The following is an 18910-nucleotide window of genomic DNA, read 5'->3' as shown; positions in this document are numbered from 1 at the left end:
CGTGTTTTTTTGTATTACTTTTCCCTGGAACACTCTCTCAAAGTCTGTTCTCTAAAACCTAAAAGACAATTATGGATTTGATCAACTGGTCCCTGAATGCAATTGACACCCTTTTCTCAATGAGAAGTCTGGGCTTGGGTGAGCATGAGTGTTGAAGATATCTACCAATTCGGAACCATGATAACAGGGTTCTTGCTGATCGGAGCTGGCTTGGCCCTGGCTTGGCCCTGGCTTATCGAAGATTAAAGAAAGTGGAATCCGCTGTTCAAAACCCTACAAGGCTGCCCGCTGGGATTGAATCGATGGGACGAGTGGTGAGTTCTCAAAATGGGCTCACTGAGTGCAGCACGGATAAGATCTTGGAGAAGCTTACGGCTGCCGTGAACACTCAGAATAAGACCTCTGAGCGAAAATTGGATCACATCTTGGAGAAGCTCACTGCGGTCGTGAGTTCTCAGAATCTGCTCTTTGAGCACAAGAATGACGACATCACGGAGTGTAAGTTTGATAACATCATGGAGAAGCTCACGGCTCTCCAACGGGAGATTGAGAGACCAGTGTTGGACTGTTAGAACAGCTTTGAAATTCATATGAGTTGATCGCACTAAAGTAAAAGCCACCATCACTTCATGCGGATACCCCTTCAGCGCCAGCTGTGATCTCAAGGCTGGAGCTGAACAAAAACACCTTGATAACAGACTGTGCTTAGACTGTTCTTCCTATCCTACGCAAGGCCACCTGGGTTGGCTGGAAGATTATTTACTTAGCCTAGCAGGGCGAAGGACATTGTCTCAGCTGAACTGTGGACACACACACACATACACGGATACACACTCATCCACCCTCCCTTTCCAAACGCCTTCAATGCTTGTGCCCTACCGGGGAAGATGGCGGTCGACTGGACCAGCGCAGACATGCTGCAGGACGGGATGCGCTGTCTACACCGGCTCTCTCTTACCCTTTACCCGCCCCTGTTGCTTGTCTTGTGTTTCTATGGTGTATTGATAGTGTGCTTTTTGTGCTGAGGTGTTTTTTCTGTTATCAAACTGTTCTCCCACTAGGAGCTCAGTCTGAGTGGAGTTTTTTTCTCCTCCTCTCACCTCATGTTATGTATTTTTGTTGTTTTTTTCCTATCAGCCTACCTTTCTGACATGTCTCCCCAATGTGATGTTTGTGTAAGGTTTGGTCAGAAGGTTCCTTTGTAAGTGCGCATGCGCCATTAGCGTGCTGCCCGCTGTAACCCTAATTTCCTTCGGGATTAATAAAGTTTTCTGATTCTGATCTAATAGACTCCAATTTGTTCCTGTAAATGGAGAGTCCTCTTCACCCACTAAGGACAATTATTGTCATGGTCCTGGGTCATTTTGACCCAGTGTTCTCAGTTTTCCTGTGGTTTTGTATTTTGTTCCTTATGTTCATTGGATTGTTTGGTTTGGTATTTGGATTCCCCCTGTGTCCATGCTTTTATTGTGGTGTTTGTTCTGGTACCGTGTTCCCGTCCTTTGTGTTCTGTGTTCTCCTCATCCCCTCGTATTCATCCTTGTTCTCTGCCTCTCTCTCTCTGTGCTCATCTCTGTGTACTGCGTTGTGTTTAAGGTCCACATCTTGGTGTCAGTATTTTCAGTTTCGTGTCCTCCCTGCTCGGTCATGAGTAATTGTCTTCAGCTGTGTTTCCCGTGTGCTCCCACTTCCCTCTGTGTATTTATGTCAGAGTGTCCCTTTGTTCTGTGTTGCGTCGTCCCTCTAGGTTGTGTGCTTTTCCCGTGTCTTCCCAGCGCCTCAGCTTTAGTTTCTCCCAGTATAGTTTTGTATGACTTCTTATGTTCCTGTTAATAAAGACCTGCCTTTGAGTTCATCCCCGTGTGTCTAGAGCCGTGCATTTGGTTCCTCTCTTGCCTTCACACAGCCGCCGCACGACAATTATGGAGTTCCACAGGGTTCGGTGCTAGGACCAATTCTGTTTAAATTATACATGTTTCCCCTAGGCAGTATCATTAGAAGACATAGCATAAATCTTCACTACTATGCTGATGACACCCAGCTCTATCTATCCATGAAGCCAGGTAACACACACCAATTAGTAAAACATCAGGAATGTCTTAAAGACATAAAGACCTGGATGGCCGCTAACTTTCTGCTTCTTAACTCAGATCAAACTGAGGTTATTGTACTCGGCCCTGAAAATCTTAGAAATATGGTATCTAAGCAGATTCTTACTCTGGATGGCATTACCTTGGCCTCCAGTAACGCTGTGAGGAACCTTGGAGTCATGTTTGACCAGGACATGTCCTTCAACGCACATATTAAACAAATATGTAAGACTGCTTTCTTCCATTTGTGCAACATCTCTAAAGTTAGAAATATCCTGTCTCAGAGTGACGCTGAAAAACTAGTTCATGCATTTATTACTTCCAGGCTGGACGACAGTAATTCATTATTATCAGGATGTCCAAAAAACTCCCTGAAAAGCCTTCAGCTAATCCAAAATGCTGCAGCAAGAGTCCTGACAGGGACTAGAAAGAGAGAGCATATTTCTCCTGTTTTGGCTTCCCTTCATTGGCTTCCTGTTAAATCCAGAATTCAAAATCCTGCTCCTCACATACAAGGTCTTAAATAATCAGGCCCCATCTTATCTTAATGACCTTGTAGTACCATATCACCCTATTAGAGCACTTCGCTCTCGCTCTGCAGGCCTACTTGTTGTTCCTAGAGTATTTAAAAGTAGAATGGGAGGCAGAGCCTTCAGTTTTCAGGCCCCTCTTCTGTGGAACCAGCTTCCAGTTTGGATTCAGGAGACAGACACTATCTCTACTTTCAAGATTAGGCTTCAAACTTTCCTTTTTGCTAAAGCATATAGTTAGGGCTGGACCAGGTGACCCTGAATCCTCCCTTAGTTATGCTGCAATAGATGTAGGCTGCCGGGGGATTCCCATGAAAAACTATGTATTAACAGACCTCTCTGCATTGAATCATATCTGTTATTAACCTCTGTTTACACAGAGTACTTCAGATCAGTGTGTGTTTGTTAGAACAGGTCAGGAGTTGGAAATATTGGCTGTGCATGTTGATGATCTGATTTTGATTACAGAATCAGCAGAGAGCACGAAGAACTTAAAGGACACTCTGAAGAAACACTGCAAAATGAAGGACATGGTTGAGCTATCCTACATTCTGGGCATCTCAGTGGTCCAAGACAAGGCCAAAAACCATGTTATGCTTCATCAGAGACAGTATATTGAAAACATACTACAAAAGTATGGAATGGACAGTGCCAATCCAGTAGCAACTCGGGCTGACACAAATGTCAAATTAAGAAAGAGTGATGATGTCAGTCAACCTGTAAACCCAAGCATGCATCAGTCAATGGTTGGACGTTTATTGTATGCTGCCATGGCCACACGACCAGATATTGCACAAGCAGTGAGTGTGGTGTCAAGGTTCAATACAAACCCAAACACTACACACCTGACAGCTGTGAAAACAATCCTGAGATATTTGAAAGGAACTGTAAACCTGGGACTCAAATATCAAAGGACAGAAACAGGAACCTTGGTTGGGTATTCAGATGCTGTTTGGGCAGGTGATCAGGACGATCGACGTTCTACAACTGGAAACATCTTTCTACTTGCAGGAGGTGCAGTCAGTTGGCTTAGCAAGAAACAAGCAACAGTTGCACTTTCAACTGCAGAGGCTGAGTATATTGCTTTGAGCCAAGCTGCACAAGAAGGAATTTGGTTAAGACGACTACTAACTGAGCTTGGACTGGAGACCACAGCAGCAGTGATCCTGGAGGACAATCAAGGAGCAATTGCAATCGCAAAAAATCCAGTTGATCATGCAATAACAAAGCACATAGACATTCGTTACCACTACATTCATGAATGTGTGCAAAATGGACAAATCCAGCTGACGTACTGCTGTACAGAAAACATGAAGGCTGACATCTTAACCAAACCACTGCCTAGACAAAAGTTTGAGTATCTCAGAGAGAAGATTGGACTGTGTTCAGTTTAAAAAGGGTTATCATATGCTTAACATGCCTATATTATGCTTATGTTAAGATGTCAAGCATATAACTGTAATGTAGAATAGTAGTTTTGTCTAAGATGGACACAGTACATTTTTTTAAAGTTTAAACCAAGAGAGAAAATGTTTATTTTCTAGTAACACTGTGACAAAGGTACATAATGTTGTTGGGTTTTTGTTTTTTTTTTGGAAAGAAATAAGCAATGGCAGTCAAGTAAGTGAACTCCATGGTAAAATTAAGTGGGAGTGTTGTAATATTAATTTTACAATGTATGTTGAAGGGTATAGTGCTCTCTGTTGGTGTGCTTGTGCATTACGAGCAATAAAAGGTGTTCATTAAAAACATCAGTACATTCTCTTTCTGATTTATGGTATAGGAGGACACCTACTCTGTATCTGTTTAAGTATAAGAGCCCTTTGTTTAGGTGGACCCAGGGGCGGAGCGTGGGGGTGGCTTACTGGGCTTAAGCCCGGGTTGTTTTGTCAGAAGCCCGGGGTCTTTTGGAGTGTAATTTTTTCATAGTTAGATGCCTGGCTGACAACTGTATAAAACAAAAAGTACACACAATAGTCAACGCACATAGTGCACACTGTGGGAATTTACGACTGTGCGTGAATCCCCCCTGATATTGGTATGATCCGAGCTCAGGCACTAAATGACTGAGCGAGGGGGCGGGGCAGCTGCTGCCTGTGTGCGCTTTTGGAGAAACGGAGCCAGCCATACTAAGGAGAGCTTAAGTTTGACCAGGTACCAAAGCAAATCATTGGTACCGTACAAATAATGTAAATATGACGGTGCATCACGAAAGATATCAAACTGATCACTTGACCAATATTACGTTACTTGCTCTTCAAGTGAATCAACAAATGGTGAAATGAAAAGCCGAACAAATGCTATTTTTTAGAGAGTCTTAGCTTACGTGTGTTTATTTCATATTTTCAGTTCTTACCCTCCCCGACTAAATCGGTTTCAGTTATGTACTGAAATATAAGAATGGACATTAGAGGCTTCTTTCAAAGAAAAAACTCAGGTAAATGTTATTTTATATATTATGCTTTGTATGTTGTTCAGTATATTTCTATGCAAAACAAGAGAGATTTCAGTACACAGCAGGATATTCACATTTGTAACCAGATATTTACACTTTAGGGAGAAAACATAAAACGTTTTTACTGTACAACATCAATTTAGAGTAAACTTTTGTTTTAGATAAATATTGATATATCTTTTGAATTAGTTAAATGTCAGAATACAGAGAGACAGAGCTTCTATTTTTTATCACTTTGATCAAATTTAGGAGTACATGTACACTAAGTTTATTGTTAATTAATAAGAAAACTCCAGACGATTCCATTCTGAGCTGAAGAAGCTTCTGATAGGTTAGTAGAGTCCATGTGAGTAAACTGGTGGCACAGCTGTGGATGCATATAAGGCAAAACACAGAGCCTGTTTCTGTGACATGGGAACATCAAGAGATATCAACCAAAACACCAGGAACAGAACTGTGGAGCTTCATAAGTGTGGCTCAGTTTGAATACAATTTGGTGCCATTTGCAATTAAGAAATACAGATAGTTTCTCTCTTTACTCTTAAATTTAACAAATATGTTTTTTATATTTATCAATCTAAAAAAATAAACATTTAGTCTGATTTGATGTTACAATTAAAAAAGTGTTTTTATCTGAAGAGTAAATATCTGGTTTCAACTGTATATTTGATGATTGTCAGCACAAAGAGGGAGAGAGAGGAACAGAGAGGCAGTGGCATGTCTAGAAAATCTTTGTTGGGGGGGCCAGGTAGGGGCACAGATTTGGAGAAGGGTGGCAGATGTAATTGGCAGATAATGTTTAAAAAAAATTCTACCAACCATTAACCATAATTCAATAATCCTATAAACCTAATAACCGAATGCACTTTTAACTCTTATTAGAATGAGATTTTAACCACTACGATGCAAAGTTTTTAGATACTGCGTTGATAAAGTACAAGAGATACAATCAGTCAGTGTTTACTCAGCATTCAAGGACATCAATATTTGCATAGTATTTTTACTGACATGTAGTGCACATATGTTTTGGGCAAAAACATTTTTTAATATTAAAATACGAACATTTGTAACAAACAATTGACAAATTAGCCAATGCCAATGTAAAACTTTATCTGCCTGTTAAAAAAAGAAGATAATCTTCTCACAAACTGGTGTTTGATTTTGAAACAGGAAAAAAGTGGAGAAACAACTGAAAAGACTAACATTTGAATGAAACCTGAAAGCAAGTAAATACTTTCTATGCTGCCTTATGGTAAACTTTGGTAATATTGATAAAGAACAACACTGGCTGATGATGAAATACAGTCAGCTGGCATGGTGACACTGCCAGTATAACCTGCAGGGCTGGACTGGGACAGAAAATCGGGCATTTTGACTACAGACCGACCCACCAGGTATTAAAGCCATAAAGACTTTGACTGAAAACAAACCCTGTTGTGACAGTGATGTACAGTCTTGTTGGTATATGTATGATTTCTATACATTTTACGTCAGATAAAAACTTTGGTTGTAAGATTTAGATAATTATTTAATAACAGCGAGATATTTTAAATGAGAATAAGAAAGAAAAGTATGTCTTTGTGCCCACCTCTCCCTGTTAATGCCCTACCTGGCCCCTGGCAACACTTTGCTAGACCCGCCCCTGCACAGTTACCAGCTGTCAGCTGCTTAGAAAAGGATCCTGGTGTTATTTGTCTCTCAGAAACAGTTCATAACTTCAACTCATTCATGTCACCTAAAAGGTAAACCTGTTTCTCCATCACAGCTCTGATGATTCAGTAAGGACATCTCCTGGTTTCATCTTCATGTTTCCCTCTCACCACATATCCAAACCATCATGACCAGCAGCTTTACAGCTGTGGCTCCAGCAAACATCAGCTGATACTAGAAATTAATATTAAATAAACTCTAACAACAGCTGATCAAGCTTAAACGTGCTGCTGTTGTTTAATGCGACCTCCGCTGGTTTCTTCTTTCTGGCGCAAAGTGGGCGATAAATAAACAAGAGAAACGATCAGCTGATCATTGATCAGTTTAATGATTGAAGTAGCAACAGGAGAGGCAGGGGAGAGAATGAGAGGAGAAGAGGCAGCTGTGCAGCGTAAACACACAGAATAACTCCAGCTTTGTGTCTTTTTTTCATTATAGCGAAAGTCCGGGACAAACCGCATCTCTTCTCAGCTCAATACGAAACGTGTAATATTTTCTCTAAATGAGGGACTATTCCATTTTTAAGGAGCCGTTGGCAACTCTACTAACTAACCTTATGAATAAAATAAAGTTCACTATCAGTAACATCATAGCACCCACCCAGCTGTATAAAAACTCCATCAAACTGGCTAGAACGCAGTATGAGTTATTGCAACTGACAGTAAAAAGTCAGCAACATGAAAATAAACTCCACCTAAACTTAGTTTATATCTGACCCAGATAGACTGCAGGTCATAACTTCTTACCTGAAGTTCAGTTCACCTGACACTCGGACTGGTGGCCGCCTCGGGGCTCTCCTCCTGCCTCCCCTTCCCTCATCCATCTGCTGGCCTCTGTGGAAGCCCCGCCATAGCCACCACCAAACAACTGAGTTATTTCTACACATCGACCTGCATCTGGCCAATCCACCACCTCTCATTGTTCATGCCGTTACAAAAAAAAAAGAAGTCACTGGGGATATGCCCGGTATGCCCGATGGCCAGTCCAGCTATGTTAACCTGCAACCAAATCTGCAGCTCCATACAGCAATGTTACGACTTAGATTATATCTTATAACTCATAACTCTTATGTTAGCTCCCCTCAGCAGCATACTGTCTGAAATATTCCACGGCTGCAATAATTCTTTAAGTGTTATTTTTTCCTTGGGATTCTAATTTCACCGAAGTTTACTAAACTCAACAAACTTAATATTACTTACCGGGACATTTATTCTGTCCTCATTTTCTTTCACCGAAAAATTGTTTCCTGCAGTGCCTTCTTTCAAATGGAGTGCCAGGACTGCCATAATGAATTAATTAAATACACCATTAAATAATTAATTAAATGTGTCAATAATTAATTAAAATTAGAATTAATTATTAAATAAATAGTTATGACACATGTAATTAATTAATTATTGACACATTTAATTAATTATTTATGTATTTCACATTTTAATTAATTATTGACACATTTAATTAATTATTTATGTATTTCACATTTTAATTAATTATTGACACATTTAATTAATTATTTATGTATTTCACATTTTAATTAATTATTTATGTATTTCACATTTTAATTAATTATTGACACATTTAATTAATTATTTATGTATTTCACATTTTAATTAATTATTGACACATGTAATTAATTAATTATTGACACATTTAATTAATTATTTATGTATTTCACATTTTAATTAATTATTGACACATGTAAATAATTAATTATTGACACATTTAATTAATTATTTATGTATTTCACATTTTAATTAATTATTGACACATGTAATTAATTAATTATTGACACATTTAATTAATTATTTATGTATTTCACATTTTAATTAATTATTGACACATGTAATTAATTAATTATTGACACATTTAATTAATTATTTATGTATTTCACATTTTAATTAATTATTGACACATTTAATTAATTATTGACACATTTAATTAATTATTTAATGATATATTTATTTATTTCATTTTGGCAGTCCTGGCGCCTGGCTCTCATCATGAAATAATTTTATCTGTCAGCCTCACCCATCAAACTCAGGGGGCGGGGTTAACGCTGATCGAGTCAAAACCATTGAAATACCTCGGAGTTCACATCACGCAGGACCTGTCATGGTCCTGTCACATCAACTCCGTGGTGAAAAAGGCCTGTCAGCGTCTCTACCACCTCAGACGCTCGAGAGACTTCCAACTGCCCTCCAAGGTGCTCAGGAACTTTTACTCGTGCATCATAGAGAGCATCCTGACGGGAAACATCTTAACCTGGTTCGGGAACAGCACCATGCAGGACAGACGAGCTCTACAGAGGGTTGTGCGATCAGCTGAGCGCACCATCCGCTCCGAGCTCCCTGACCTGCACTCAATCTACAGCAGGCGGTGCTGGACCAAGGCCAGGAAGATGGTGAAGGACCTCAGCCATCCCAACAACAGACTGTTCTCTCTGTTGAGGTCAGGAAAGCGATTCCGCTCCCTGAAGACCAACACAGAGAGACTGAGGAGGAGCTTCTTCCCGCAGGCGATACGGTCTCTCAATCACACCACCACACAGTACTGACCCACACATATAGTTCTTACACACACACTGGACATTCTGGACTTTGTTTTCACTTCATCACTTAAATCACTGCTGCTGTTATTGTGTATATATTTATTTATACTTCTTGTGTATTTTGTTGATACATTCTTATATAGTTCTATATTGTGTATTTTGTTGTACAGTTATTTTATTTTATTTTATTTTCAATTTAATTTATATCCATCCATCCATCCATTTTCATCCGCTTTATCCGAGGCCGGGTCGCGGGGGCAGCAGCCTAAGCAAAGAGGCCCAGACCTCCCTCTCCCCAGCCACCTCCTCCAGCTTATCCGGGGGAATACCAAGGCGTTCCCAGGCCAGCCGAGAGATATAATCTCTCCAGCGTGTCCTGGGTCTGCCCCGGGGCCTCCTCCCGGTGGGACATGCCTCGAACACCTCACCCAGGAGGCGCCCAGGGGGCATCCTTGTCAGATGCCCGAACCACCTCAGCTGGCTCCTTCCGATGTGGAGCAGCAGCTGCTCTACTCTGAGCCCCTCCCGGATGGCCGAACTTCTCACCCTATCTCTAAGGGAGAGGCCAGCCACCCTTCGGAGGAAGCTCATTTCTGCCGCTTGTATCCGCGATCTCGTTCTTTCGGTCACTACCCACAGCTCGTGGCCATAGGTGAGGGTAGGGACGTAGATCGACCGGTAAATTGAGAGCTTCGCTTTTACACTCAGCTCCCTCTTCACCACGACGGACCGGTGCAGCGTCCGCATTACTGCAGCTGCAGCCCCAATCCGTCTGTCGATCTCCGGCTCCCTTCTCCCATCACTCGCGAACAAGACCCCGAGATACTTGAACTCCTCCACTTGGGGCAGGAACTCATCCCCGACCCGGAGTGGGCACTCCACCCTTTTCCGGCTGAGAACCATGGCCTCAGATTTGGAGGTGCTGATCCTCATTCCCGCTGCTTCACACTCGGCTGCGAACCGCTCCAGTGCGAGCTGGAGGCCCTCACCCGATGAAGCCAACAGAACCACATCATCCGCTAAAATCAGAGATGAGATTCTGAGGCCACCAAAGCGAAAGCCCTCCGCCACTTGGCTGCGCCTAGAAATCCTGTCCATAAAAATTATGAACAGAACCGGAGACAAAGGGCAGCCCTGGCGGAGCCCATCACCCACCGGGAACGAGTCCGACTTATTGCCGGCAATGCGAACTAAGCTCTTGCAACGGTTGTATAGGGATCGAATGGCCCGTAGCAATGGGCCAGACACCCCATACTCCCGCAGCACCTCCCACAGGACACCCCGAGGGACACGGTCGAATGCCTTCTCCAAGTCCACAAAACACATGTAGACTGGTTGGGCAAACTCCCATGCACCCTCAAGTATCCTGGAGAGGATAAAGAGCTGGTCCAGTGTTCCGCGACCAGGACGAAAACTGCATTGTTCCTCCTGTATCCGAGGTTCGACTAGCGGACGAACTCTCCTTTCCAGCACCCTGGCATAGACTTTCCCAGGGAGGCTGAGGAGTGTGATCCCCCTGTAGTTGGAACACACTCTCCGGTCCCCCTTCTTAAAGATGGGGACCACCACCCCGGTCTGCCATTCCACAGGTACTGCCCCTGATCTCCACGCAACATTGCAAAGGCGTGTCAACCAGGACAGCCCTACAACGTCCAGAGCCTTCAGGAACTCGGGGCGGACCTCATCAACACCAGGGGCTCTGCCACCAAGGAGTTGTTTAACTGCCTCAGTGACCTCGCCCCCGGAAATTGGCGGGTCATTCCCCTCATCCCCAGACTCTGCTTCCTCCTCAGAAGACGTGTCAGTGGGATTAAGGAGGTCCTCGAAGTATTCCTTCCACCGCCTGACAATTTTCTCAGTCGACGTCAACAGCGCTCCGCCAGCACTATACACAGTGCAGGTAGAGCACCGCTTTCCCCTCCTGAGACGCCTGACGGTTTGCCAGAATCTCTTCGAGGCAGTCCGAAAGTCTTTTTCCATGGCCTCTCCGAACTCCTCCCACACCCGAGTTTTTGCTTCAGCCACTGCCCGAGCCGCATTCCGCTTGGCCTGTCGATACCTGTCGGCTGCCTCCGGAGTCCCACAGGCTAACCAAGCCTGATAGGACTCCTTCTTCAGCCTGGTGGCTCCCTTCACCTCTGGTGTCCACCATTTGGTTCGGGGATTACCACCACGGCAGGCACCAACCACCCTGCGGCCGCAGCTCAATGCAGCAGCTTCGGCAATGGAGACGCTGAAGGGTTAGGGTTAGGGTTGGATTTATATATTTTATCTTATTCTTTCCCAGTGTGTTGTACAGTTATTTCATTTTTAACCTTAATTTATATTTTATTCCTTCCTAGTTAAATTTACCCTTTTTAATTTTTCATATTTATTTCCTATCGTATTCATAGCCTTTTCCTTTTTTGTTTTCTTTAGGTCACGAGCAGTTGTCCAAGCATTTCACCACATATCGTACTGTGTATGACTGTGTACGTGACAAATAAAAATTTGAATTTGAATTTGAATTTGCTTTGGCCTGGTGGCCATTGTTTCTAGCACACAACAACCGGCATGTGGAAGCTAACAGAACTGAGCTTTGAAAAACCCTGTTTGTGTGTCACCAAATACCGTTTTAATATTTTTTTAGCCGAGAATGTAGCGGTTTAATCTTCATGTGTCTGGTCGGTTTGTCAAGATACAGCCTCTTTGCAAAAGTGTTTCGATGATTTCGGAGATGTCGTCCCAGTCTCACGGCAAAGCGTGGGATAGACCCGCTCGCCTCGCAAGCAATCCCACCGACAAAGCGCAGGCCCCGGTACACAGCTGTAGTAACCCCCGCTGACTTCTTTTACTGAGGTTATATTTATCGATGTTTTATTTCCTGATGTTCTTATGTGTCCTACGTGTTTCAGTCGCCAATTCTGAATTATAACTAACATTAAAAACATGTTTAAGGAGGAGAGAGAGCAAATAAATCTGTTTGACATCTGATCTTTGGGTTTTTGTTCAGTAATCAGCGTGACCTGTGTATAAACGCATAAAAGAGATAACGTTGGTGTTTCCGTCATGTAGTAACTGCTGGCTTTAACTGTACAAAGGTTGTTTGACACTATGAAACACATACAGACTTCATGATGTTCGGCTAATATTTTTATTGTGACTATTAATCATGCTGACCTCGCTCTGTACACCACGCAGCGAGGTCAGCATATCCATGATATCCACGATAGCTCAGCTCCATGAGTTAACACAAAGTTTCTCAGCTGACTATCTAACTTCCAACTATTCCAGAGACGTGAAAATATACAGCATAAAGAAAAGTGTAAGAGACTCAGCAGCAGATTAGAATAACAGTTATACATTTAATAAATCACCAAATGAATCCAAGAAACGAGCAAACCTGTTCCGACAGTTTGAGTTTGTGTTCCCTCAGCTGCAGACTCGCTGCTGTTTAAATGTTTGAAAAGGAAGATTAGATATAAACAAACGTCAAACATAGACTCAGTCTGCCTTCACATTTGATATGAGGCCAGCACGTATAGTGGCTGTGTCCTGTTTTAAGATCATACATGTAAAATTGTTGTCTGACCTCCGTCGATCCAGCCGCTCAGAGTCCGTGGTTACCATGGTTACTGCATAAGCAGCTATAATGTTAACAGCTGGCACTGAGGAAACCTACCGGCAGCATTGGTGTTTATGTTTTTCATTGCAAAAGAACCGTCTGAATGGTTAACTGAAGTTAACTTGGATAAATTATAGTTAAGGAGTATCACAGATAACGCCTACGTGAGCTGTGAGACTGTTCACCACACTGAAATCAGCAGGCTATTACTGAAATACACGTGCTATATCATAAACTATGATATAAATAGGGAGGTCCTATTAACATGTTTAGTTTTAAAGGACACCTTCCTGCCTTTAGTCTCCTTCATGAGCAGTATTCGTTTTCTTCTAACATCCAGAAGTCTGCACGATGTGTTTCATAGTTTGTAACAAGCCTTTGACAGGTAAACATAACATGACCGAAAAAGCAAAAAAAAAGAGAGAGAGAGTGTTGACATAAGAGAAAATGCTCTCAATTATGGAGACAGGCAAATGGTTCATTTATGTTTGACGTGTGTTTATTCCTCCCTAAATATCGTCGGTGAAGTTTGCCATGCACGTCAGATTTTCCTGCGCATTTTTATACCTCTGCCAACAGAGAGAGAAAAATATCACATTCTAACAGACAGCTGGTGCTTAGAATACAGTTGAATAACTATTAAAAAACAGATGATATTTAGATGATAGTTCAGTCTAACACATGTGCCACTGAACCATTAAAGGTCTGTGAAACTATGCAGTTATGAAACGTAACTTTAACCTCAGCCAAACCGATTTGCTCAGTTGTAAATAAAACAGCGAAGTAAACGTGACCCGACAGACAGAACCTGAGTGAATGAAGTCCAGCGTTTAACCACTGAGAGCTAAAACTCAGCTGAGGTTTCAAAGCTGTGTGCCGGTGATTGGACATCAGCCGCTGATGAAGTGCTCTGTAAGGGAACAAGCTCCAGCAGCTCTGCGCTCGGGGAAAACACTATATTTACTTATCTTGTGCAGAAAAATGCGCTGACATTGCGTTATATCGAGCACCGGCTGCCCAGTTAAACTGTGACTATCACCAGGTAACGTAGGCGTGTTTCTTGAATTAGCAGCAGGTGTTAAACAGCTGACAGATGCATGCAGGTAAACTGAGGGTCTGTTAAGCTGATCGCTGGTTTCGTGAGAAAAATGTCAGCTCGTTCTTTATGTTACAGAAGCACAGAGACACAAGACCAGGCGGAAAGAGACGATCGTTCGGTGAAAATGAGAATCTGCATATGCAACATGTGGAACACGGAGAGTGGAATATGTAAACAAACCGGTTAACGTAACCCCCTCGGTGCACTCTGCATGCTAACTGTTAGCAGAGCTAGTGAAATCTCTGAAAACATCTGAGCACTTTTGCAAACATGTTCTATGTTGACAACCTGACCAGACATGTGAAGATTACGGCGCGACATTCGCGGCTAAAACGCTGTTAAAAGTGTAGCTGGTGACAGAAAAACGGGGTATTTTAAAACTACACCACCACCATTTCTGCCTGTGATTTGATCTGCATTCTGGGATACCTGGCTGCCCCAAGTCTACACAAGCAATCGATTATCTAGGATCGACCTGTTTTGACTTACTTTGCACGGGAACCAATCAAATGTTAGAGAAGCTGCATGGGCAGCGTTAACCCCGCCCCCTGAGTTTGATGGGTGAGGCTGACAGATAAAATTATTTCATGATGAGAGCCAGGCGCCAGGACTGCCAAAATGAAATAAATAAATATATCATTGAAATAATTAATTAAATGTGTCAATAATTAATTAAATGTGTCAATAATTAATTAAATGTGTCAATAATTAATTAAATGTGTCAATAATTAATTAATTACATGTGTCATAACTATTTATTTAATTAATTAATTCCAATTTTAATTAATTATTGCCACATTTAATTAATTATTTAATGGTGTATTTAATTAATTCATTATGGCAGTCCTGGCATTCGATACTTTCGTGCTTGGCTCTCCTACCTTTGCTAACGTGATGCACATAGCGCAGAAGCCGATGCTGCAGTCACTTACACTCGGATATCTGAGCTTCACCGTGAAAACATAATCGGACATTTGATATTTGATTGAATTTTATTGTTTTGCTTTTGGGGTGGCACCTGGGGTGGCCAGTCTGGTTGGGGGGGTGGCCTGTGCCCCCCCAGGCCACCCCGCTGGACACGCCATTGCAGAGAGGGACAATGAGATGGAAAATGAGGACAGAACAGAGATGAACAAGAGCAGGTGAGACACACATGTTAGTCAAATGGTTGTTTACCAAAAGTATCACCGTATCACAGGTCCTCGTGTATCTCGTACCTAGTGTTTCTTTTTAGGTTTGCTATTTTTCAAATTCTATATTTATTAAGTTTTGCAGGCTTGTTTGCACAACAAGGCTGAATAATTATATAAACTTTTCTCAATCTAAATTTTGTACTTTGGTAGAATTAAAAAATAAGTGTAGTGCAGGTCTATGATGATTTTTAGTGCTACTATCATCTAGTTCTGATTCTGGTTCTGTCTTGGTTAAGTCCTCAGTAGTCCTGATTTTGAACTGTTGTAGTCCTGTTTTAATTCCGGATCAGTTCTGGGTCTGGTTGAATTGGGGTTTAGTCCTCGTGTCTTGATGCAGCCCCGACTTTGTTCTGCCTCGCTGCTTAATTAAAAAACTAGTTTAAGGTGTCCTGCACATGTGATATATATTTTTCCCTATATGAAGTCATTCTTTTTTGAACAAAAGTCAAAACAGAGCCAATTAGTCTTTCAGTCATTTCTACATCCCCCCCCAAAAAAAGAAAAAAAAAATCCCACATGCATACTACCCTTTAGGGCTAAGCCCCGGGTGTTTCAAATGTCTGGCTCCGCCTCTGGGTGGACCGCTGGGCTCCTAGCAACAGCTTTGGGGAGTCGTTCACAGGCTCACATCTTGACATACAAACACACGCACATGTACACACATACACACACACACATACTGGTACTCTTTGTTCACATGTATGCCTGTATAAGATGTCATATGTTGATGAACCTATGTATACTCATCTAACCACAATAAAGAGCAGTGCTACGGGGGAGCTAACTGAGAGTGAGTGGGGTTCGAGCTGCAGGAACGGCACTTGTCTCAGACATCTCCCTCGTGCACGTGATCATACAAAGAGCCAGTTGGCCCTTAAGAAACTCAGGGTGAACCTCATCCACCTTAGGGGCCTGGCCACCAAAGAGTTGTTGAACTACTTCAGCAACCTCGCCCCCAGTAATAGGCTATAATAAGAACTCCAGGGTCTCCGTGGATGGTTCTTGCCAGGGGCAAACCCAACAGGCAACGTAAACAAAGGAGGCAAAAATGAGGCTGCAGGGCAGGGCCCCTGGCACGGCTAAAGAAACAAGCATGGTCCACTATCACAACAGGAATGGCCACTCCAGTAAGAACAAAAGAGGGTTTCTGGATAAAGCCTACAGCAACATCCAAAAAGCTACAGAGCAACCCCTCTACCACATCTAGTTTTGTCAGACCAAATGTCCACCGTTGCTCCATTGAAAGTCATTCCTTTTTTGCTCATACCTTTCTTGCACTTAAACAAAAATCTACTTTAAAGATAGTGTGTTGTGTTGTGTTTAGTTGTGTGTAGTGCTGACGTGGGACAGTTTCCAGTTTCAATGTACTATTGTACCAAGTATGAATGTGCAATGACAGTAAAGAGCCATCTTTTGTTATCTTTTTACTTTACTAACTTTCCAGCTGCAGCCCCATGAAGTATACTTAACAGCTAAGGTGCAGAACATGGCCCTTTCAAACTCAGTGTTCTCAGCCTCGTTTGAAATGCTGATGTGGTTCTGCTGGAGGTGGGAGTTGAAGATGTCATGGAATGTGGCCTTTGCTAGGCATTTCCAGCACACCCTCACTATCTGGTTAGGTGAATGTCCTGCATTTGTACAGCGCTTTTCTAGTCCCCAAGGACCCCAAAGCGCTTCACACTACATCCAGTCATCCACCCATTCACACACACATTCACACACTGGCGATGGCAGCTACATTGTAGCCACAGCTGCCCTGGGGCGCACTGACAGAGGCGAGGTGCACCAGGCCTGCTCAACATCCTCCCCCACCACCTGATACAACTCACCACCCAGTGGTCAGCAGTAGGGGTGGGTTTTTATAATCGATTCATCGATTAGAATCGATTCTGGCTTGGATAACGTAAAATCGATTCATTAAAATCCTGAATCGATTTTTTAATATAAATTTATTTTGCCCGAAATGCCAGAATCTCAGGTGACATCTCACAAAATTTCAAGAACCACCAAACAGTTAAGACAGTAAATGAGAGCAGGTACACGGATTCTGCACATAGACTTAAACACACAGCGCGACCCGCGGATCAGAATCAGTTAGATGTCGCCTTTCTCACGGTCGGGGCTGAAAGCCGACAGCTCGCTGATTCTGATCTGTCGGCGGGTCCTCGCTTTGTGTTCACGCCGCTGATTCTAAAGCTGTTAGTTTGATCTCTCTCCAAACAATATTGACCGAACCAGCAGCAAAAGAAGATCCAAACGCTTCACATAAACATCGTCATGAATTCACTTTTACTGTTTTGCTTCCACCGCGATGCACAGCTCTCTCTCTCTCTCTCTCTCTCCCTCTCTCTCTCCCTCTCTCTCTCTCTCTCTCTCTCTCCCTCTCTCTCTCTCGCTCTCTCTCTCTCTCTCCCTTTCTTCATTATTCGCTTGCTTGTTACGCACAAGTCTACTGTTGTTTACAGCGCTGTCGGCCGCTGTTTTTTTCCCTTTTCATTCTTCCGAAAAGAAAACCTCATTTCTGCTGTTCAATACTGAACAAATTTAAACTTTTTAAAATTATTCAAAATGCAAAACGCTGTGTCTGTAATAAAACCGCTGTAACGTCAGAGGTAATGTTCATATGTTGATTAATGGTTTTCTTTCGTTTTTGATGTACTGAAGAATATTTTTATAAAATCCAGGAAAATCACCTTCATGTTTTTCTGTGTTTTATCTTCAGCTACTTTGACACAAAGGCATCTGCTGTGACGCTCACACCTGTGATAAAGTCTTGCGTGTGTCAGCTTCCTTTTTATAGATACAAAAATATGTAAATGTACTGATCTGAATTATATTTCTTACTGTCAAAATTTCGAATCGAATTAAATCAAATCGTGGATCGAATCGATTCGGGACCTTGTGAATCGGAATTGAATCGATTCTAGAAATCAGTGACGATACCCAGCCCTAGTCAGCAGTTGACAGCTCAGCTCCTGTCTTCACTTGAATGTTGAAGACATACAGCTGCACATCTGATGACACCATTACAAAATTATGGCTGTGCATTTGAGACGAATGGCGTCCTGGTCCCATGTGCACTTATGGACATGGTGTTTGTTATGGACAAACTGATTCTGCACATAGTAATCCAATAACAGACTATCACTCAGGTTCAGATCAGGCCAGCCATGTAACACAGTTACTTCTAAAAGTAATATGACACATTGTTGTAACAAACCAAAACAAATATACTGTTTATGCACTTGTAATTAAAATCAATGTATGGTTTGTTCTGACAGTACAAACTGTCTCAAGCTGTACAAACTCCTAATTAGTGGAATAGCTGATATTTGGCAGTGCAACCTTGTATAACCTATGTTATATTATGTTATAATATACAGACTGTGAGCTGCTGTTAGAGTCTCTGCTGGAAATAAATGAGTGAGGGACTCACCGAGGAGGAGGAGCAGAGGGGTGGCTGCTGGCTTCATGGTGTCTGGATGTAGACTGAGCACGTGGGCTCTGAGCTACGGAGAGATGCCCGCTTTCATCACTTCCTGTTCTCACGTCAGCGTGCTGCTGTGTGTCCGGCTCACAAAGGTCCTTCATGAAGTGTCCCAGCTGTCCTTCTCAGTCCATCACAGCTCAGTGTGTGAAAGCAGCACCTCAGAGAGCACAGGCTGACTATGACTCTGCTCA

At 42.5% G+C, this 18910-nt stretch overlaps 1 protein-coding gene across 1 annotated transcript in view; it reads right to left on the bottom strand.

Moving 5' to 3' along the window:
- LOC146712178 (uncharacterized) overlaps positions 1–18706 on the bottom strand; it is a 52121-nt gene extending 33415 nt beyond the window's left edge. Inside the window, exon 1 of the mRNA XM_085451952.1 lies at positions 18666–18706. Within this exon, the coding sequence (XP_085308078.1) occupies positions 18666–18702 (37 nt within the window). The 5' untranslated portion in view covers positions 18703–18706. The remainder of the gene's footprint in view (positions 1–18665) is intronic.
- Between the last annotated feature and the right edge of the window lie 204 nt (positions 18707–18910).

This window comes from Copadichromis virginalis, linkage group LG3, assembly GCF_057382275.1.
Source record: "Copadichromis virginalis isolate Kocher_CV1m ecotype Utaka linkage group LG3, C_Virginalis_male_GT1.1, whole genome shotgun sequence".
Taxonomy (NCBI): Eukaryota; Metazoa; Chordata; class Actinopteri; order Cichliformes; family Cichlidae; genus Copadichromis; species Copadichromis virginalis.
Note: the sequence above shows the minus strand (reverse complement) of the source record. Positions and strands in the feature narration are given on the sequence as shown.